General features: G+C 37.2%; 1 protein-coding gene across 1 annotated transcript in view; it reads left to right on the top strand.

The window, feature by feature from the left end:
• Nucleotides 1-23,977, top strand: part of KIF5C (kinesin family member 5C) — a 238,666-nt gene that overhangs the window by 195,712 nt on the left and 18,977 nt on the right. Inside the window, exons 20-25 of the mRNA XM_043991874.1 lie at nucleotides 5,197-5,298; nucleotides 5,589-5,649; nucleotides 8,710-8,781; nucleotides 10,190-10,294; nucleotides 19,022-19,238; nucleotides 22,642-22,749. Coding sequence (XP_043847809.1) covers nucleotides 5,197-5,298; nucleotides 5,589-5,649; nucleotides 8,710-8,781; nucleotides 10,190-10,294; nucleotides 19,022-19,238; nucleotides 22,642-22,742 — 658 coding nt within the window. The 3' untranslated portion in view covers nucleotides 22,743-22,749. The remainder of the gene's footprint in view (nucleotides 1-5,196; nucleotides 5,299-5,588; nucleotides 5,650-8,709; nucleotides 8,782-10,189; nucleotides 10,295-19,021; nucleotides 19,239-22,641; nucleotides 22,750-23,977) is intronic.

The following is a 23,977-nucleotide window of genomic DNA, read 5'->3' as shown; positions in this document are numbered from 1 at the left end:
GGCTGGCCTATTCACTGATATGAGCTGTAACATATTTTAGTACTAGTTTCTTTTACATTTTTTTGGTTCATCATGTTTGTTGGTTCTGTTTAGTTGGTTCTGAATCAGTTCATGAAAGTATCTCCAAATTCCTTTAACTTCTTCATAGCCATTGTTTCTTATGGCATAATGTTCCATGATTTTCATTGTTCAGAATTTGTTTAGTCATTCTCCCATTGATAGTCACCTACTTTATTTCTAGTTTCTTGCTGCCACAAAAAATCATTATAAATATTTTGTTACATATGGACCATATGTTTGTTACATATGGCCCAAGAGTAATTTTGCTGGATCAAAAGATATGAATAGTTTGATGATTTTTCTAGCATATTTCCAAATAGTTTTCTAGAATGCTTCAGCCAATTCTCAATTCTACCAACACTGTATTATTATTCACCAAGCATCTTTCCACAGTCCTTTGAGTCACCTGCAATTTAGATTCTTCTAAGACTGTGGTATTCCAGGGCTTGTAGCCATATGGCATTAGTTAAGGCTATCAGTGTGGAAAGGATATAGGGAGCATCTTCGAATCATTGAAGTTTCCCAAATGTGATACAGCCTAATCTAATCCTCCATATAATTAAATACATAAAACAAATTCCTCTTGACTCAGGGATTTTGATAGTTTAATTCCAGGTAATATATAGTACTTTATGTTTCATGAATTCATAATTGATTTATGTCTCCACACTTTAAATAGTGTAACCATTGTTTCCATTAACATAGTAAGATGCTTCATGGTTAGAGAAAGCATGGTGAAGAGTGGATAGGGTGCTGGACTTGACATCAGGAAACGCTGGGTTCAACTCCCACCTCTGACACTAAATAAATCAAGTAACCTTTGTGTCTCAGGTATTTCCCTAAGACATATACTAAGTAACAGATATGTTATAATATGCTTGGGGGAGGGAGAAAGAAGTTCCTATACTGGGAGCTCCCCATACTGACAAGATCACAAATCCTTTAAGTATTTATGTATGCTTCAGAGTTGGGCAGTTTGCCCAGAATTGTCACCTTATAGGAACACGAGGAAGGGACCTGATAAATTAATTAAAGTATCACATAGGCTGTTGCTGCCTTTTAGGACCTTTGGCAGAATTACAAAGTAGGAAATAGTAGGAATATTTCATTCCTGAGCATCTTTGGACATTTTATAATTGGAAACTGAGGTCAGAGAGGTTTAAATGACCTTCCCAAAGCCACGCAAATAGTTTAAGAGTAGAGTTGAGACCTGAAAGCAGGAGTAGTAGAAGCTAGGTTTCTTAACTTTTCCTTCAACTGTCTTCCTCCACTACAGCAACCTATTCCAGGTGGTTATTTGAATTTGTAAAAAGAAGCTTGTTAGCCCAAATTGAATCTAAATAGAATAAATAGTAGAAAAAGGTATCTCCTTTTGTTCTTCCTCTGTAGCACAGAACTATGAGCTAAGATGAAAGGGTTCCCTTTTAGTGAAGGGAAGGACTCTTTCTTCCCATCTTGTCTCTAAAAGGAAAGGGCCAAGGTTGGGTAGTACCTTTGCCAGGTAGCCAAGTTAGTTTTTGTCTGTTTTCTCCCGCTTTCTCTCCAAACCACATCAGAATCTGGGACAGATTCTCATTAAATGAGATTTAAGGGGGAGTCCTCATCTTCAAGGAAATGTTATTGGCATGTCCCAATAGATATCTCCTAATCTTTTCAAGAGATAAGTCTGTACTCTTCCCTTGAAAGGTACAAAGTTCCCAAGAAGGGCTCACCACCCTATAGGCTTAATTTTGATCAATTCATCAAGGTATTTCCCTATCAACCCCATATATATATATATATATATTTTTTTTTTTTAAAAGGAATTTATGTCTCATGTAACTAAGGGTTTGATTGATGACAAAACTTTTACAACTAATGGGAACTCTAAACAGGGCTTCCCCCCACCCACCCAGCATTTACCCTTTAGGAGAAGAAAGTGAAACACAAGGAAGTGAATGATTGGTGACAAATGATCTTGTGAGGTAGGTGCTACACATGAAGAAAATGAGTCTCCGAAAGACTAAGTGACTTGATACATAGCTAGTCAATGTTAGAGGTGTGATTTGAACCCAGTTATAGTTGAAATTTGCCATATTCAATTCAGCTAACATTTAATAAGTGCCTACTGTTTATAAGGTACTTTGCTAAGCAATGAGGAAATAAAGACAAAATGAAATAATGCTTGTCCTCTAGGAGCTTACATTTTAAATGTTGAGTAATAGAAAGTGAGAAGGTAGAGAAACCAAAGGTGTGGGGCATGATTGGGGATTGTCCAAAATAGTGTAACGATTGGAATAACGCCACGAAAGAGGAAAAAAAACAACAAAAACAACAAATCAAAACTGTTCATTTAAAGTCTCTGAAAGTCTTTTCTCAGATGTCCTCTAGGTGTAGTCGTGGAATGGAAGTCTTTTCAGGGGTTGATGTGTGGATGCTGGTAATCAGCCAGGAAAATTTCCTACAAAATTGAGCTTAACACAACTTTAAAATAGCTTTGTCAATAATCAAATCAAACAATGAAAGTTCTCAAAAACATGTCTAAGGGAATACAGAATCTTAGTTGTTAACACGTGAAACATACAATAAAACAAAAATTGAACCATTCTTTAAAATTACATTATTATTATAGTCCCCCCTTATGGAGAGTAATTGAGAAGACAATTGCTGCGATATTAATTTTTAAAAATAATTTTTATCTTTGTTTCATCACTTTTTGCATCATCTGCCTAATTATCCTCATGCCATTATGAGAAATTAGAAAATCTAATATAATTGGTAACAGGTGTCAAGGCCAAATTCAACACTGTTATTTATCATGACACCTGAGATAATTATGCGGGTTACCATAAAAGAACAGAGAAATGATGGGATATGAGCATTCCCACATTTGAGCAATATATACTGCCCATGCAGTATGCCAGGTCTAAAATAGGTGGATGGAATATATGTCCATGCCACCGAACATATTGGAAGAAACTGAGTCAGACTTAATCAGATGCATGGGATTGAGATGTCCATGGCATCAGGCATATAGGAGGGAGCATAGAAGCCAGGTGTAGAAGTGAGATGGGTGGGATGAATACTTCCAGCCATCTGTACAATATTGGTCTTGCCCTCAAAGACCTTCCCTTCATGGGCAGAACTCTTCTACAGTAAGTATCCAGCAGGTGGCGTTATTCCAATCGTTACAATAGTTACATTAGATCTTCTGTTGAGATTTTTTAGATTCTGGGTTAGGATCAGTCCTTGGTCTCTCCCTGATGATCCATTTCCTTTGGCATCTTTTCAGTGTTGTTTTTATATTATGGTATGTGTTGATACCATGTGAATTTACATGTCTATTATGTCATAAATGTATTTCACATATAAATGGGAAATATCCACCCACAGCCCCAAATAATTTAGAAGGAAGCAGAAGCACTGAGTTCGGAGTCAAATTCTGACTCTACTTCTTATGACCCCCGACCCCACCTCTGGTGCTCAGTTTCCTCATCTCCAAACTCCCTTTTTGGCTCTAAGTCTATGATCTTGTGATTTTGACATTCTCTCAATAGTGCTTCCAGCTGCACTAAGTACAAAATGGGCATTAAATAAGTGTGATTGACTAGATGAAGCTGACAATTCTTTGGTGACTAGACTGTATACTTAGATCCTCTAAGCACTTAGAATATGGGAAATATTTCTCAAAATGAAACTAGAAAGTTAGATCAAGGAATGAAAAGGGGTAGGAAAGGAAGGTTGGAAGCATTATTGATGGTTTCCTGAACTAGGCTGCTGAGGAAGTGGAGGGAGGAGGATTTTTCAAATGTTCCTTTTCTATTTCAAAATATCACTCCTTTTTTCATTTATTTTTATTGCCCCGTCCAGAATACAATAACCTTTTCCTCCATTCTTTTCATGCCCAATGACTTCATGCTTGTTGGAGCTTCTGATAAGCTTGTTTTCACCTTGGCAGATGGGGTATTTCACTACTTTTTCCTGATGCATACCAGATCTCAAAAGTCTTAGTCTCAAACTGAATCATGTTTTTAGTTGACTTGCTCAGAATTTCTGATTAATTTGTTATCTATCACTGAGGTAGACCAAGTTTGGTAGCAGAATGTTGCAATTATTGCCCATCAGGCCTCACATATTTCCTCTTCACCCTATACATTTTATTATTATCATTATAATTTTTTTGCTGGGCAATGAGGGTTAAGTGACTTGCCCAAGGTCACAAAGCTAATAAGTGTCAAATGTCTGAGGCCAGATTTGAACTCGGGTCCTCCTGAATCCAGGGCCAGTGCTTTATCCACTTTGCTACCTAGATGCCCTGCCCTATACATTTTATAGAACTCTCTACATGAGTATAAGCACTTTGAAAGTAACTCTCTTTTGTAATCACTCTGATCAGCTACATGTATCAAACCATTGGAAATTATTTCCAATTGTGAAGTTGGAGATCAGACCAGATATTTATAGGCTGTTACTAGCTTACCTTCACAAAGTGGCCTATAGGCAATGTGGCAAAGTAGGTAGAGTATTGGACTTAGAGTCAGAAAGACTTCACTTCAAATCTCACCTGTTACTAGCTAGATGACCCTGGGTAATTCATTTTAATTTTTTTGGGCCTCTCTTCTCATCTGTAAAATGACATTGGATTAGTTGGCTCCTAAGGTCTCTTCCAGATCCACATCCATGAGCCTATGCAATAAGACTGGTTCCCCATCTCTACAAAAGGTCATGATCACTGCAAGGGGATTAGCTGCCTTGATTGTGGAGATAACAAAACCCAAACACTTCATACAGTGATTAGGAATGATGGAGAGTTTGGCAAAGATGGGTATAGCAAATGTCGAAGGAAGACTCTCCAAGAGATCATTGCTGACCCCCTTCTGCCATGTTTTGGAGATCATTACACCCAAGGCTGACCCTTTTGGTGACGGAGAGCCATTGGCATTCCTTGTTCTGATCCCCTCTTCCTTCATTCCCCAACACTCCCTAATGTTCCTCTGTGTCCTCACTCCTGGGTGTCATTCTAGACCTTGACTGTAGTTAAAGTACGCCATAATAAAGGCTTATTGCTTTATGCCTTCCTGGCTTGTCTGGTTATTTATGAAAGCTTTATAAGTCCCAAAGGAAACTGGGACAGTTGCTTTTTCCTCTCAATTTCAGTTTGAATCAGAAGCTGCAGCTGGAGCAGGAGAAACTGAGTTGTGATTATGACAAACTGAAAATAGAGGACCAGGAGAGAGAGATGAAATTGGAAAAGCTAATGTAAGTTGATCATTATGAGCCATTAAGCTCTGTTTAAAGAATTGCTGCTTGCTCTCCCCTACCCCCTCCTTCACCTGAAATTCCAAAGTACTTTTGTGATTAACATAGCTAAATATCCTTTGTTAAATTCAGTTAATTTAAAAACTTATGAAAAATTTTTGGTGCTATGAATTGGATGGTTTTGGAAGACATCTGCAAACATAAATAGTTTTTTATTTGTTTAGGATTATTGCAAATCCTTGAATCTCAATCTGTGGCTCATGAATCCTTTTGTTTGTTTGTTTGTTTAGATTGCTCAATGATAAGAGGGAACAAGCAAGAGAAGACCTTAAAGGATTAGAGGAAACTGTGGTATGTAAACAATAAATATGCTTCTGTGCTTCTGCTACTCATTTTTTAAAAAGCAGAGGGGCTGTGAATACATTTTTTCTACTGGTTTATCTGTAAAATTCTATTTTATAGTAGCCTATTTCCTTACAAAATCCATTTCATAAAGGCATAGATTCATGGATTGTTATTGCTGAGAGGCACTTTAGAGATCATTGAGACCAGACCTCTTATTTTACACAAGAGAACACTAAAACTCAGAGAGGTAAGGTGCTTTTCCCAGAGCCATACTCCAAGTTAGTGGTAGAACCATGACTAGATCTTGAGTTACTAGACTCATAATTTGGTGTTCATTTGGTTCCACCAGGATTTTAATTTTGCATTTTCCAGATTTTTATAGAATGCTCTACTTCAAAGTGTTGACCCCCATTCCAGTGCCTTCTGGCTCTCTTTTGATGGCCACTTGCCCTGACTACCACCCTCAACCAAAGAAAGGCCTTGGGGGCTCACAGTCTCTCCCTGGAGTCTCATGTTAAATCAGGGTGTGCTCTGCTTCTTTGCGTGGTCCTTCAGTCACCTTTTTGGTCCATCCTTTCTTCAAGGCTACTCCCAGGGATGAAAGTATATTACAAGGATGTACTCTAAGGTACTGGGAGAAAGAATATCTGGGAATAGATAAGTAGTGCCAGGAGGCAAGCTGGGGCTCTGCTCATTTTTCTGCAGCATTTTTTCAAAAGCAGGAGGCAAAATAGAAAAGGGTGAGGGAATTTGGAAGAAGAGTGTAAAGGACACACTCAATGGGGAATGATTTCAGAAGGTAATCATGGAGAACTTGGAGGGAAAGTTCATTGAAATTTGAACCAACTTAGATGTACCTGCCCAAGTGTAGGCACCATTAAACGCTTTTGAATTAAAAAAAAAAGGCTCCCCCAAACTCACTAATAACATTCTCATTTTCCTCAATATGTTCATTTCTTAAAGAGGGAGGCTAACACCCAAAGAAACAAAAACAAAAGAAACAAATCCTAGTAGAATTTTCTTCAGTTCAGGTTTATTCAAAGTACTTAGTTCTCACATGTACCCAAGGAAACATCTCTTCCTCTATAATCATACATTTCCCCTCCCTTTACCTGTTAGGTGTGGAAGCATCCTTTCAAGGGAAATTTCAACTGACTAAAATTTTCAAAGTAAATGAGAGAATATGCATTCAGGATCTGGAAATTGAGCTTCTTTTTGAAAAGGGTGCTGGTTAATGTGTTCCTACCATATATATATATATAACTGGAAGTTAAAAAGTAAGAGCATTGAAAGCCCCTAATTTGGAAGATTTAAGCTTTGAATATGAACTGAATGGCCCATTATTCATAATAAGAGAATTCTTTGGCTCACTTCAAAAAAGCAATTAACCTTATTAAGGAAGGATTTGACTTCTAGGTTTGAGTAAGGACATTTTACTCTTCATATTCCAATGGAGTACTGGACCCAGTAAGAACACATTAATTTAAAATAGCCCCTGTCTTCCAAACCACTGAGTGTTTCAGCCATTCCCAGATTCCTTTGCTTCAACAAGAGGACAAGATTTAGGTGGTGATATCCTCCTGAATCATCTGCATCTCCTATCTTGTTAAATTGGGTTTAGTCAACCCAGACAAATTGAAATTTGAGTAGGCAGTGTCTTCTTTCTCAGAGAACATCCTGCAAGCTCTCTCCTGTGTCATGATGCATGCGGGATAATGTGTTTTTGCCAAGAACTTGAACTGAAAAAAATGGGGAAAGGTTTTAATGTTATGGCATTGCTCCAGTTCAGTAGCATTTGAAAATCTTTAAGTTCTTTCTGAATCAAATTAGCTCATTCATTCGACAACTTTTTATGTGTAAAGCATTGGGCTATTTACTAGAAGACCTACAAAGATAATTAAAAGAGGTTTTCTGCTCTTGAAGTACTTACAGTCCAGTAAACTGTAAGGTGCCAAGATACTTTTTGGTTCAATTTGCTTCACTGAAAATATTAATATTGGGCTTTGATTCATCATTCATGAAGTCAGTATGCTTTGATCCAGCCTTTAGTTCAAGATGCTAGTTTCTTCAATTTGGAACAAATCCTGAGTGTAAGTAGACTGTAGGTGTTACTAAAGAATATTAGGTAATATGTGATTGTTTAGACCTGGGTTCTGGCCTAATTATTAGCTGCCACTTCTGAACTCTTTGATTTTGTGCGCTTGCTTTTTCAGCCACTATGCACTCATCTGTTAAATATATACACACATTTGCATGGGAGAACAATATTTGCCCTCCCCCTATCTCATGAGGTTGCTGTAAAGATTGAATCAAATTAGGGGCAGCTAGATGGTGCAGTGGATAGAGCACCGGCCTTGGAGTCCGGAGTACCTGAGTTCAAATCCGGCCTCAGACACTTAACACTTACTAGCTGTGTGACCCTGGGCAAGTCACTTAACCCCAATTGCCTCACTTAAAAAAAAAAAAGAATGAATCAAATTAATATGAAAGAACTTGGTAAACTCAAAAGTTCCTTGCCAAAATAAAACATTTATTAATAATGATAATTATTACCATTGTTTCAGAGCTCAGCCACTTTTGATCATGGAGGGCCCAAAGTATGTTTAAGAAAGCCTTATTTTATTAATGATCATTATTATTATCAATCCTTATTTTATTAATATTAATAAATTTTCATTTTCATTCAAAATTCTAGATTTTTGACTCAATTTAGGATGTCATAGTTTGCTTTTAGTAATAAATTGGGCTGGGAGGGCATGTGTTTTCTTCACTCTTAGTCATCCTTTTTGATGCATGCAGTGGTAAGAGCAATGGATTAGAATTTTGGAGATCTGGGTTCTAATCCTCTCTCCTTGTTTGCCTTTAGGAAGCCATTTTCTTGGCATCATTTTCCTTGTCCATAAAATCCTAGTTTGTCTCTAAAGTCCTTTCTAGTTCTAAACTTATGATCAAAGCAGTTATATATGAGGAATGTGTTAAAGGCATCCCCTCTTTTTTATATTGATACAGCTTTAATATGTTCATTGATTTAACTTTGAGTGGGATTTTCAAAATTTTATTTTCCAGTCCAGAGAACTGCAGACTCTTCACAACCTTCGTAAGCTCTTTGTCCAGGATCTCACCACCAGAGTTAAAAAAGTAAGCATTAGTATACACGTATCAAATTTAAAGATGTAAGTAGGTCTTAAAGAGATAGCTATGATCACAAAGAACCAGCATGCATTCTAGAACAGGTTGACCCATGTCAGACTAACTTTATTTCCATTTTTGACAGAATTACTCAAGTGATAGGCCAAGAAATGTTATAGATATTGTTGACCTTTAAAAAAATTTAAATTTTATAGAGTTTCTTATACTTTTCTTATGGAAAAGAAATAAGACGATTAGTTGGATTCACAGTTGACTGAATGGTCAAATCCATTCAAATGGTCAAAGAAAGAATAGTCATTAATGGTTCAAAGCCAACTTAGAAGGCAGGCACCCAGTGATAACTCGGGATATGTGATTCAACGTGGAATGTTTAACATTTTTATCAATGACTTAGATGAAATTATAGATGGCATGCTTACCAGACCTAGAAGTAACTTAAAGGTAGAAGATATAGGTAATACACTGGATGACAGTCAGAATTAAAAAAGATTTTGACAGGACCAATTGGACAGTCTAATAAATTTGTAGAGTTCGGGGTGTTTTTCTGAACCTGAGAGCCTTTAAAATTTTATCCTTTCTAATTTTCATAGAACTGGGTGTCATCTAGTTTTCAGAAAGCACTATTATTGATCATTAAGAAGTCATACTGTTTTTGAGGATTTCTAAGGAGGACTATTATATTTACCTAAGTGTTACTGTAGTGGGAGATTAATCTAGATACCCAGTTTGGCATCTATTTCCAGTTTGTGGATTTGGGAATGTACCATTTTAAAAAGAATGTCTCCTTATATTTGTTTGGTAGAGGAGAGACATTTTAGTCAAATTGATGTGACCTATAACTTTTATGACTTGATTAAAGTTTTGGTCTTTGCTTCAGCCTTTTTAGTGTTTCTCCTCTTTTTTTTTTTTTTTTTTTTTTTTGCGGGGCAGTGGGGGTTAAGTGACTTGCCCAGGGTCACACAGCTAGTAAGTGTCAAGTGTCTGAGGCCGGATTTGAACTCAGGTACTCCTGAATCCAGGGCCGGTGCTTTATCCACTGCGCCACCTAGCTGCCCCAGTGTTTCTCTTCAATTTGCAGGTTAACCTGTTTAGGGGTGGGAAGGGGATGGTACTGGTGGTAGGTAACTGTGTGTGTGTGTGTGTGTGTGTGTGTGTGTGTGTGTGTGTGTGTGTGTGTGTATGTGTGGTATAAGATGATTTGATAGAACTTCACACCAAAAGAAAACTTGGATAAAGGAGTTGGACATGTCCCTGTTTCTTTTGTGATTAGTGATGTCAGAAAATCAGAATGGGTTATTGTTTATTTGTTTATTTAAACAGAGATTCTATTTTAAAGCCCTGTGTTTCTGGGTATGTCATCAGAAACTTCTCTAATTATTATCTGATGTTTATTCAGAGTGTTGAATTGGACAGTGATGATGGAGGGGGAAGTGCTGCCCAGAAGCAGAAAATTTCCTTTCTTGAGAACAACTTGGAACAACTTACTAAGGTTCATAAACAGGTAAGACCATTGTCTCAGTTTTCTCTCTTCTCATTAATGGAAGAAAAGTTCTCAGTTAAGGCAAGAAGGGAGCTTAAAAATCATCTTGGTCCAATCCCCTCATTCTACAGATGTGGAAACTGAGACCCCAAGGTTGAAATGACTTGTTTAAGGTCATGCAGCTAGCCAGTGATAGAATTGTTTTTTGGGGTAGTCTAATAATAGGTACCTGCTCATTTATTTGTCTGTTGCTATTAATAACTTAAAAATATTTTACCTATTTCTATCCTTCCTCAATCTGTTTTATAGCATAGCTTAGTAGATTTCTTTCTTTTTTTTCTTTTTCTTTTTTTTTTTGTGTGGGGTAATGGGGGTTAAGTGACTTGCCCAGAGTCACACAGCTAGTAAGTGTCAAGTGTCTGAGGCCGGATTTGAACTCAGGTACTCCTGAATCCAGGGCCGGTGCTTTATCCACTGCGCCACCTAGCTGCCCCAGATTTAGTTCTAAGTAGATTCAGTAATAATGTAGATAAACACACAGGGTAAAACAAGAACCATGAAGTAATATTGAAAGAAAGATATTATAAAACGTAAAAGTACTTTATGATAACAAGCATTTATATTGTACTTTACTGTTTGCAAAGCACTGGACATGTCTCAATTCATCTTCCCAACAGTCCTATGAGGTGGCTACTATACCAATGATCTATTGTAATCCTTATAACTCTTGTTTTCTTCTTCATTATTTGACATATTTCAATGTGGATCATATTGGACTTATTTCAGTGGACCAAACTGGTTGGCCACATGACCAGTGTCATTTTTTTAGCTTAATAACCTATTTCAATTTATTATTGTTGCTGATTTTTCTCTTGGGGGAATGGGAAGATCAAATATGATTGAAGTTTTGTTTGTTTTTGTTCCTGTAATTTCATCACTGCAAAGAATTCCTAGTGCTGATGGCCCTTTTCCCAATACAGACTGGCAACTCTTCTGTACAAAGTTATACAAGTGAATTACTACTGAAAAACAAAATAGTAAGAGTTCACAGGGTTAACTGGAATTCTACCTTCTTTGTATTTTTTTCTTTTTTTTATTTGTGGGGCAGTGAGGGTTAAGCGACTTTCCCAGGGTCACACAGCTAGTAAGTGTCAAGTGTCTGAGGCTGGATTTGAACTCAGGTCCTCCTGAATCCAGGGCCAGTGCTTTATCTACTGCACCACTTACCTGTCCCCCCCCCCCCTTTGTATTTTGAAATAGTGGTATCTTATGTCTGTGGAACATTTTACTAACTTCACAATATTTTTACTTTTGTTATTTCATTTGAGCTTTAAGGGAACCCTAAGAGGGATGTTTGGGTTTTTTTGTCCTCATTTTACAGAACAGAAAATAGAGGATTAGAGAGTTTGTGATTTATTTAAGGTAACACAACAAAGTCCTCTCATCCTTGCCCAATGCTCTATCTGCCATGCACTGGAGCCTTTTTTTCCTTCATTCGTTTCTCCTCCAATCTCCTTCAGGCTTTGCATTCTTCTACATGTTTTCTTATGCAAGTTCATTCTTGAAATAATACTATCAAATGTCTCTCTGGGTGATATAGACATGCTATAGAGTCTATAAAACAATCTTGGGAAAAAGGAGTTTGTTGGAAACTTCCCCCTGTAGACAAAATTCACCCAACCCTTGTTAGGAATGTTGTCCAGAGAAAATATAGCATCTGTACCTACCCAGACAGTGGTTCCTTACAAGAATTAGGGAATTTCCTATAGAAGAGAAGAAATTATGATTGCTGCTGCTACACACAAAGTTATGCTGTCCTATCTTTCTGAAATCTGAGTCTGGGATGATTTCAATATGGTGCATTGGGCCCCCTTCAACTTAGAATGTGATGCCTTCCTGAGCAATCCAGAGAGGTAATCTATCATGGTCATATGCCTGCTTGTCTGGGTTAAGAGGACAAGGGTTGGGGCAGCTAGGTGGCGCAGTGGATAAAGCACCGGCCCTGGATTCAGGAGTACCTGAGTTCAAATCTGGCCTCAGACACTTGACACTTACTAGCTGTGTGACCCTGGGCAAGTCACTTAACCCTCATTGCCCCGCAAAAAAAAAAAAAAAAAAAAGGACAAGGGTTGCTTTTCCTACCTCACCTGTTTTTCTGTATACTAGCCTCAGTCAAAAGATATGGGAACGTTACCTCTGGGCAGGTCCAAATAGCTGGTGGAGAGTCTGTTTCTATCAGAGATCAAGAATAGTTCACCACTCAATTTGAAGGGAGTATCTGACACTCCCAAAAGGTCATAACCCAATCAAAGCCCTGGGGAATGGCTGGACAGTGAGGACTTACTCTTCTCACTTCTCCCAGTGGCAGATCTGAGTAGGAGATAATCCCTACTCTCCTTGTGCCCCAAGTAACAAAGCTTGAGTAATTTCTGGACTGCCTTCTCCCACCCTAGCTGAAAATAGTATGACTCAGCCCTACCCCCAATTCCTCTGCCCCCAAAGCTTGAAGCAGAAGCTGAAAGCGTTCAGGGCTCAGTTCTACTGTTCAGAGTACAGTGAAGGTGCCTGAGACCCCCTTGTTGGGAGCCCATCTCACTCCTAGATGAGGATTTCTTACTTCTCTTCATTCCTACCACCAACCCACAAACCATAGATCTGGATTTCATTCCCACCTTAGATTCTGATCAAATCTCCTCACTGGGAGCAAGTACTTTGCAACAGTAACTCCAGCTCACACTTAGGACGCATTTTGAAGGACATGATCCTTTTATCACTCCTGTTCCTGAATAGAAAGATGAATAACAAGTCTAAAATCCAATTTCAAGTCAGTAAAGAGTTTCAGCATCATAAAAGATTAGAGATGAATTTTTTTTCAGAAGTCCAAGTTGATGCATCAATGGACAGGATGGAAGAAGTACCATAAGAAAACTTAAATTGGATAATAAATATATTAAAGTAGAGCCAGGCACCATTTTGCCTGGAGCAGGCTTTTCTGAAGTAAAAGTGAGTCTCTGAGTTTGAGACAGATATTCTAGTTAGCATCATCCTAAGAGCAGGGAACCTTAAGAATAAAATCTAAACTTTAAAGGCTCTCTTAAAGGTTAACTGTTGAGTCTTCTAATTCTCCCTCAAGGGCTCAAACTGTCTAATGGTTTAAGAGACACACACCAATCAAGAATTTTCATTCAGACAAGATGTGGAGCATAAAGTCTAATCCTGATGGGTTTATTTCAAGAGTGGAAATATATCTGAGTTAGAAATCAGGGTAGCTGTGATAGATAACACCTTAGCTTATTCCTTTTGTTTAAAGTTGAGACACATTGGCCTCAATTATATTTGAGATTAGATTTTACTTGGGGGACTTGCTTCAAGGAGTACATTCTGTTGTATTTTTCTGATAGAGAAGGGATTTGGAGAAAAGGAAGGCTCTGAAACTTGGTTGAAATTTATCAGTTCTTCTTGTACTCATACTTCAGAAACATGTATCCATGTCCATGAATGTCCATGATCTGGAAGCATTTGGGGAGGTAGAAGTAGATTGTTTATGTTATCACTATTGACTTCACCTTCTCAGTCTTCCTGGCATAGTGATCCTGAGATAAACAAGGATTCATGACAAAGTTGATAAAACCAGCAATAACACTGTGATTCAAAGAGAACTAAGCTTCCAAATGGGAGAATAATGGAAATGGCTTACATACAATATCAGAATCTTCTTGGAAGTAGCCAAATTCCAATATCTTCATCAGTGGCACTTCAATCATTGGAGACTGCAGTAGTGAGAGAAAGGAGAAACAATATAAATTTTAAATTTTACATGTTAGGAATATGACCCATCACTGTACCAAGGTTGTTAGGAAGGAACTCACACGTAGGTCAGAACTCAGCCTGCTACGATGGGGCAGCTAGGTGGCACGAGTCAAGAAGATGTAAATTCAGATTTGACTTCAGACATTTAGTAGCTTTGTGACCTTGGACAAGTCACTTAACTTCTGTTTGTTTCAGTTTCCTCAACTGTAAAATGGGAATTATAATAGCACCTTCTTCCCGGGGTTGTTAGGACAATAAAAAATGAGGTATTTGTGAAGTGTTTTGTGAACCTTAAAGAGCTACATAAATGCTAGTTATCATCATCACCACCATCTGACACTTCCATAATTAATCACATTTTGCTAGAGCTCTAGATCCAGGGATAGTTTACATTTTCTTAATTAATATTATTTCAATATTTTCTCAATTAACTGAACTCAGAGCTCCCACATACTTCATTTAATATGACTTAATTAACAAACTACAAAAAAATCTCCTTTCCCAATTGTACTCATCTCTATTAAATAACTTAATTCCTTAGGATTATAAAAATATTAAAGTTATTGCAAACATATCTTATTAGTAATGAAGTTGATAATAAGACAATAATAATTTATTCACTCTATTTTAGCTCTAAGAATGATCACCTCAAATCCTCACTGTAATTAATACTAGGCAGATGATTTTTCTTCTGAAAACACAGTGTCACACCATTTAGTTCACTCAGGATAGCAGTCTCTTCACTAGAATCCTTTTCATTTTCTTCACAAGATAAAGGTTACAATCATTTTAAAAAGAAGGAAGGTATCTCTGATTTTCTTTCTCCTTTCTCACTGTCTTTAGACATAACTGAAATGTGGTATCTTTAGCTTCTCTCAAGCTCTTACTCTTAGTTTTCTTTTTCCAGACTCTTTCCTCATACAATTGTCTTTATCATGGTTCTTCATAAAATAACAGTTAAGACAGTTCTTACAAAAAGAAAATTTTCTGTATTACATAGTTTCTTGTAGATAGAGCAAAGTTAAAATCAGATATACTCTCCACAATTACATAGGAAGAAGCCCATGCTAAAAGGGTTGTTTAGTCGTTTCAGTCACATCTGACTCTTCCTGACCCCATTTAGGGTTTTCTTGGCAAAGATACTGGAGTGGTTCTCCATTTCATTTTACAGATAAGGAAACTGAGGCAAAATGAAGTTAAGTGACTTGCCTGGGAACACACAGCTGAGGTCAGATTTGAACTCAAAATGAGTCTTCCTGACTCCAAACCCAGCACTCTATCCACTGTGCCACTTAGCTGCTCCTGCCAAAAGGGTAGTCGTAGGGGCAGCTAGGTGGTGAAGTGGATAGAGCACTAGCCCTGGATTCAGGAGGACCTGAGTTCAAATCCAGCCTCAGACACTTAACACTTACTAGCTGTGTGACCCTGGGCAAGTCACTTAACCCCAGTTGCCTCACCAAAAAAAAAAAAAAAAAAAAGGACAACAGAGACCAAAATGGTGGTCATAGCTTAATTGTATTAGCTTCTCTCCTCAAAGTCATTGCAATTGTCTTTATGACCTCTGTAGAAGAAGCTTTTGAAGCAGTGTTTACATTTTATATATTATAACCATAGTAGTTCTGGTTGTTATCTTCAGGACCGTTTCTTCTTTATAGTCTCAAGAAGAAAGACCAAAGATAACACACAGATGGCTTCAGGGCTTTTGAACACTGGCCCTCATTTTATTCTAGACATCTGAGCAGAAATTCATAAAGACCACACTTTTCTCTAAGAGAAATTGAATCTCCCCAAAGGAGCACGTAAGCAGGATTTTCCTACATCCCATATAGAGATGAAATTCCTTCCATAATCAGCTCTGAAGGGATTGGTTTGTCTCCAAGATCATCAAGGTGAAGAAACTTTCCTGGTCACATTAACAAGGCAAACAACTGGGCACTTGTTCTTTTCTGTAGCTTCTCGTGTGTCATTTACTTTTAAAAAATGAAGATGAAGCTAGGATTCCTTGAATACAAAATAGTTGGAAAATGCTTATGTTGTTCTTATTCCCATAGTCTCATAGCAACCTAGCTTCATTTTCTCAAGTTTTAATTGAAGTACTTCTCAGGGATTTAGACTTTCTAGGCAAAGATTGGGTTTGTCATATATTGGCCAAAGTCAGAGTTCCAAGAAATGCAGAAAAGTTTAGCTAGGAGTCTGAAAGCAGAGAGCTTAGGATCCTTGTTATCTTCCTCTCTTGATCCTATTACTGATTTTACAATCTCAGGTCCACAGCCCGAGTTCTCTCACGTTCACTAGACCAAGAAGCTTGAAAAGGTGATGGAGACAGCCTGCTTTGACTTTTCTCAAAGCCTCCAGATCATGGAGGCTCAAGTCAAATAAATCTTCCTGAGAAGTGAGTTGGAGAGCAGTTAGCAAATTTTGGTGGAGTTTCATGCTCTCTCCCTCCCCAAAGCCCCAGTCTTTACCAGAAATAGTTAATGAATTAAATTCCTTGAAGGAAATATATGAAAAAATAACAGGAAAAAATGTTTCCTTTAAGAAGACTGGTGAAGGAAAAGACAATTGATATAGGATGTCAGTTAAACATTAATGAATCCTATTTCTAAGTGAAAGGAATATGCTTGATGGATATATGCTGTTTTGGCAATTTCAGTATCCCTTGGAGGTGCAGTTTTTAATTTTTCTTACTAGCCTAAAGGAATAACATTTAGAGTGATTGTGACATTCACAGGAAGACTGCTTCCTAATTCTAATGTGAATAAAATACCAAGAAGTATCCCAGATATTCTTGTGTACCTTCCCTTGTGAACCAGATTTGAGGTGAAAGAATAAAAAGCAGCATTTCTAGATGCTGAAGGTGTTTATGATATGCTGGCAGAAGGTCTTCTCCCTTCTCATCTCTTCCTGATATACCACCCAAATCTCAATATGTTCATAGATGAGATTCTAGCAAATAGGTTTCCTTTGAAGCACAGTTGGCAGATCTTGAAATTTCAGAGGATGAATCTGAAGAAGGTAAAAATCATAAGACAGTATTTGACATGTCCCAGAATTAGAACATGAGACATTCAAGCTGAATGAAAATAGATGTTAGAAAGAATCAGCTAATTTTATTGTGAGAAATAGATTTTTTAAAATTATTATTAAAATTATTTTAAAATTATTACAAATATCAATTGCTTTAAACACATCACAACTCTTCAAGGATTGCCAATTTGGAACTCATTTGCTTTACTCTGAAGCATGGCAAGTAAATTTGATATGTTCATAAATGGACAGTTCAGAAGAGTAAGAATATGTTAGCTTTTTAAAAAAATTAACTCCATCCATTTTATGTTGTGATTTCTCCAGTCAGATGATATTTAAGGTAGTTTTTACCCCCTCCCTAAGTAGTGAAGTGACTGGATACTTTTTAGGATTTGGGGTAGACAAAACCTACAATATGGAAAGGCACAATGTTGTTTTCCCTTTTCAATTTATTTAGATTGTAGTTTTATATTGATAATTATTTCACATGTTTTAACACACACAGAAAATTTGGAAAAAACATAAGATTATGTTAAACTGATAGTCATTTCAAGTGTTTAAATAAACACACCAACACACATACAAGAGAAGCAGGGAAGTTTCTGGAAAAAAGTATTTGATTTCTAAATTTTAGGTATTAATGTATCCAAATTCCAACAAAAGATTACAAGGAACTTACATGTTTGCATGATGAAATTTTCATTTGTATTTGATTTGTGTTGTATGTGTGTATTCCATTCAGAAATAGCACAATGATACATTTAGTATTTCAGAATTTCCAGGAACCCTTGTACAATGTAAAATTGTTATAAACTTAAGCTATTAATTTGAGTTGTTATATTTCACATTCACAGTTAAAATACAGTACTGTGCATCAATATGTTTTTCACTTTTGTCACTTATTTAGAAATAAGTATTATTTCTGTGAATTTGTTTAAGGAATTAAAGTATATAAAATAGTTTAAAACACAAGAAAAAGCTCACAGAAAAATTAAGAAAAATAAAATTGGGTTCAAAGATTTAAAAATTCTGTTACAAATGTTACACATTCACAATTTAAGTATGAAGTTGAGCAAAAGTAATAAATTAAAAATAAATAAATAAAATTGAAGAGTAATCCCAGGCAGTAAAAGAACTGAAATTTTTAAATCTATTACTTTATCTCTTATTTTTGCTCAACCTCAGATGACATAGATACCTATGGATCTTTATTTATATCTATATCCATCTATATGACATAACAGGTTTGGAAGACAAAGCAAGAAATGTTGATGTTGGATTAATGAAGGCTTCCAAAAATATCTAAAAAGAAAAAAAGTTAGGCATTCACTATATTTGAGGATCCAATAAGTAAAGAAAATTTTCCTGAGTGTACAAGATCAGTCATTCTCTGGCAAGGGGAAATTTCAAGTACCAAGACTTAATGACACATTAATTATAAAATGACTTATAATTTATAAAATTACAAAAATTGACTAAGAAAAATTCTTCAAATGTCAAGAAAGAAAAGAGAATCCACAGAATAATGTTGAACTTCAAAAAAAGAAAAAAAGAAAAATGTCAGAGTTAGATAAAAATATACAAAAGTCCTAAACACAGCCTGAGGTAAAGCATTTAATGTTGGTAGAAATGGCATTTAGTTCCCTACTGCCTTCAGCCAGCCATCTGTGTTTAGCAAATCAGGGTCACACATCTCGTGGTTTTTATTCCCTTGGAGTCATTAAACAGAGTTTATTGTGATTTGGATTTTCAAAGAAGACTAAACAGGTGGCTAGTCAGCTGTTGTCTGTTTCTAAAGACCCTAATTTTAAAGTTCTATTCCTTTTCTCCACTGGATGAAATATTTCCATAAGCTTTGCTGCCTCTCCAGTAACTCACAGCCTCTTCCCTTTTCACCTTCGTTCATCCTAGCTGGTTCGTGATAATGCAGATCTTCGTTGTGAGCTTCCTAAGCTGGAGAAAAGACTTCGTGCTACGGCGGAGCGAGTCAAGGCACTGGAGAGTGCACTGAAAGAAGCCAAGGAGAATGCCATGCGTGACCGCAAGCGGTATCAACAGGAGGTAGATCGCATCAAAGAGGCTGTGAGAGCCAAGAACATGGCAAGAAGGGCACATTCTGCTCAGATTGGTATGTATTCACAAAGGTCCAAAATCTCTGACTTCTACTTTTGCAGTTAGCGAAAGATGAAATCACCACAGAAAAGCAAACAGTCCTGATGCTTCGTCTTATCTTCTCCATGTGAGGGCAGGTGTCTTGTCACTGTACCTTAATAGAGATGTTGCTGAAAAGCTGTGTGTCAATGTATTTATTCTTTAAATATAATAGGGGCGGAGCCTAGTACTTAAAGGACATCTAGAGGGAATCATAGAAGAATCCTTATGAAAAGTAAATAACCAGGGGCAGCTAGATGGAACAGTGGATAGATCACTGGCCCTGGAGTCAGGAAGACCTGAGTTCAAATCCGGTCTCGGACACTTGACACTTACTAGCAGTGACCCTGGGCAAGTCACTTAACCCCCATTTCCCTGAAAAAAAGGAAAAGAAAAGTAAATAACCACCTCTTGAATTTGTTCATCTGCATTTTTCATATATCTGGTTTGCTCATAAGTGTGGAATCCTACATAGAGTACTTTGAAGCCTCTGCTAAATCAGAGCATATCAGGGTTATGGGGTAAGGTTATTCAGCTGAAGATAATAACATATTCCCTTTTCCAGTCTCCAGCTAGTGATGCTGGAATAACATTTTCAAACAACATGTTTATGTATCCACCCTGATCAAAAGTGCTGTGCTCCTAGGCCTGGGGTTGACCCACAGCCAGAAGCCCATATGCCAGAAGCTTGGGGACTAATGGTTAGAGGGATAAGGGGATGTTCCTTAACTGTCAAGATTCTCTCTTTTTTCTTTTTTTAGTCTTTTAAAATTCTGTTGCTGCCTTTTGTTGTTATGCTCCATTTATTTCCCTTTATTTCTGTAAGCCATCCCTTACAGAAAAAAAATCTTTAAAAGCAAAAGAAAGAGAACACACTTCCACAATAGCAGCTATATCTGACAGTGTATACAATATTCAATACCCACAGCCCATAGAATGAAAGAAGGGAGGTACATTCTAGGACCAAACTTGGTCTTCATAAATACAGCAAGTTCAGAGTTTTTGTTGTTTTTTTTGGGGGGGGTGTGCGCATGCATGTGTGTAAAACTTCCTCTGGACTACTTCCACAACTTGCACTTACAATAGGGTATTGGGTTCCCAGATAGCAACTGTCTCTTCAGACTCTAGGGTACCCTGTGAGTATGTATTCCTACTCACAGGCCTCCCACTACTGAGCTTACCTTTACTAATCAGCCAGTGGACACAAATGACTCGAGTGAAAGGTAGGAGGTATTTAATAAAGTTGCACAGTAAGAATGGTAGCTACAAAAATTCCCCCTATAAATGTGGGCCCACTTTTCCTCAGATATACACATATTGTCTGGGAGAAGAGAGGACACAATGGTAGAATGTTAGAATACAGTGGTATCGTGGCACATATGGGCAGCACATGCAGCCTGGGCAACTCTTGCCTCCAGAATTACAAGACACTGGTAACCTTTCTCTCCTTTTGAAGTTATCATGTAGTTTGCCTGTAGACCCAGCATTTCTTCTGAGTGGATTGCTCATCTGAGTTCCCAGGTTCTATTCTTCATAGCTGGATATTTGATTGCCAGAGCTTGTTCTTCCTTGAAACCACAGTCAGTTCTCTTCCCTGCTTCTAATGGCCATAGTCTTTTAAACTGCTTCCTTCTCATAGTCAGTAGCTCTCAATAGTCAGTGTCTGACTGGACAGTGTGTGTCTCTTCTCCCTCCACAGTAACCAAATGATGGGTGCATTGTCTCCTACTGGGCTAAGAGCTCTGATGTGAAAAACAATGGCTGATGGGGGTGAGAGGGCAGGAAAAACCCACTTAGCCCTTGCAGCTGCCCTCTGATGTAGGTGTAGGAGATCATGCTCAACAAAGCTACTCCTAGCCTGGACTATCTGAAGAGCTGGTAAGCTCAGCCTTTTAAGGGGCCAAGAAAGGATGGCCAACTTTTAACCAATGGCAGTGATGCTTTTAATTCAATTAAACTTTTACACTTCATAAAATTATACATGCCAAAAGCACATTTTTTACAGTTACTTTAACAGTTTATTATCTGTACCTTACTGGACTTTCTGGGCAAGGGAAGGGAGTTTTCAGGAGCCAACTCCCTCCTTTACAGATGTTATTGGTTCCTTCCATTTACATTGTTATAATCATTGTGTGTATTGTTTTCCTGGTTCTTACTTCAGTCTACATCAGTTCATATACTTCTTCCCATGTTTCTCTGTATTCTTTATAATGTTTCCTAAGACACAATAACATCATTTGCGTACAGGTTTTTACTAACAGAAAAGTGCTTCTTTATATATTTAATGTATATGGGGCCTTTCTATCTTTGGCCCCATTGGGCAATATGCCTAATAGAATCTTTGGGTTAAAAGGTATGGATACTTTAATCATTTTCTAAGCATAATTTCAAATTGCTTTCCAAAATGGTTAATTCACAGCACCACTCACCATGTATTAGTGGGACTACCTTCCCATAGTCCCTCTAATATATATACACATATACATACATACATACATACATACATATATTTTTATATATACACATATATAAATACATTTTTCCTTAAAGAAATTTTTTGATGGATCACAATATAATGTGATATTCCAGGTATATTGATTCCAGGTGATATTTTTTTCTTTTAAAACATTGACACCTTTTGTCTTTTCATGGAGACATTTCTCACCCACCTACCCCACTCCAGGTTGAACCCTTACTTTTTACAAAGAAAAACATTAAGCAAAACATCTGCTATAGAAAGTGTGTATAACTAGATATTCCTTTATAAACCCATATTATAAATTGACAACTTCACTTTTCTTTTACTTTTTAAATATACAGTTTTAAAGCCATATCCTTCACTTTATTTAAAAAAAATTTTTTTGGGGGGGTGAGATAATTGGGGTTATGTGACTTGCCAGGGTCACACAGCTAGTAAGTGTTAAGTGTCTGAGGTCAGATTTGAACTCGGGTCCTCCTGAATCCAGGTGCTCTATCCACTGCGCCACCTAGCTACCCCCATATCCTTCACTTTAATGGAAAATCCTTAGCTTTTTTTTCTTTGCTATATCCTTCTGCTTTGCACAACTCTTGAAACAAGTCAGTTCATTCCTAAGGTACCTTTTAGCCTTTAGATTCTATAAGATATGTCTGCTTCACATGATATATGAAGTGCCCCATTCCCACAAACACTTGGTAAACCAGGAAAAACCTTAAATTTGCTATCTAGAAAAAAAGGATGCTGGTGGTTGCTACGCATTGGGATTATCACTGGATGCCATGTTTTCATTTTAGCATTCATCAGAAAAGGCAGCTTGGGCTTGTTGTTTAACATATTTTGAGCATGTTTTTTTTTTTCCTTTTCCTTTTCCTTTTTTTTTTTTTTTTTTTTTTTTATATAGCCAAGCCAATCCGTCCAGGCCATTACCCTGCATCCTCTCCAACAGCGGTACATGCCATCCGAGGAGGAGGAGGCGGATCATCTGCCTACTACCAGAAATAAACAAGAAGTAAGTCTGACAAAGAGTAATTACCTCTATGGAAGATAATCTAGACATGTTCACTGACACAGCCGTGAGTCAATGATCTTGGACAGGTCTAATCCACTTTTCAGGAGTCTGGATCTCCAACAGAACAGGCCTAGAATGAAGTCACATTGTTCCCTGGACTTTCTCTGGAGATCACATCTGTTTGAAGATCTTGAAGATCTCAAGCTATCAGAATCCCTAGGTGTACTCTCAGCTACTTCTAAATCTGGTGAATCTTCTGAACTCTGGGAATTATCAGGCTGGGACTTAAATAGCCTGTAGGAATGGGTAGAAAGGGTGTGGTGAATTATTTACCAGGTATTCACTTGGCTTCAGGATTCTCAGCAAAAGAATATTGTATGTTCTTAGACAGTTTTGAAGAGGGCCTTGAGTGGTTGCCTGATATACACAAGATCTGAGTGTGAAATAAAAAGCTGAGTAATAGAAGAGAATATTTTTGTAATTATTATTAAAAGTCACCAGTTTAGGTTAAATGATTGTCCATTATGTATAAAGAAGTCACTTTTTCCCCCTTTGAGGTGATGGTGTGTACAATTCTTTTTTTTCACTCTTTTTTTTTCAATCTTTATAGTATTTTATTTTTTCCTGTTACATTTTTCAACATTTGTTTTTATCAGATTTTGACTGTCAGATTTTTCTCCCTCCCTCCTTTCCCTCTGTCCTCCCCGAGACAGAAAACAATCTGATATAGGTTATATATGAACAGTCACATTAAACATAGTTCTGCATTAGTCATGTTGGGAAACAAGAATCAGAACAAAAGGGAAAAACTTCCAAAAAGAAAAAAAAAAGTAGAAATAGTATGGTTCAATCTGCATTCAGATTGCACAGTTCTTTTTTTTCTGGATGTGAAGAGCATTTGCCATCATGAGTCCTTTGGAATTGTCTTGGATCATTATATTGCTGAGGAGAGCTAAGTCTATCATTGTTATTCATTGCACAATGTTGCTGTTACTGTGGTGTACAATTCTTAAGTTGGCAAACTCCATGCCTTAATTATCACCCTTAATTTTTTTTTCAATACTCTTAAGTAAAGGAGAGTAAAAAGCTTTCTTCTTGTAATGAAAACTAAGGAAAGATGTTACCAACAGGGAAGATAAGGTGAGAAAATTTAGGGATCTAGCAACACTAGTATCTAGAAAATTCTGATTTTTCAGTGGATGAGTCCTCACTGTGTGAATGTGGATGT

Source organism: Dromiciops gliroides, chromosome 3 (assembly GCF_019393635.1).
Source record: "Dromiciops gliroides isolate mDroGli1 chromosome 3, mDroGli1.pri, whole genome shotgun sequence".
Classification (NCBI taxonomy): domain Eukaryota; kingdom Metazoa; phylum Chordata; class Mammalia; order Microbiotheria; family Microbiotheriidae; genus Dromiciops; species Dromiciops gliroides.
This window is presented reverse-complemented; position numbering and strand designations above follow the sequence as displayed.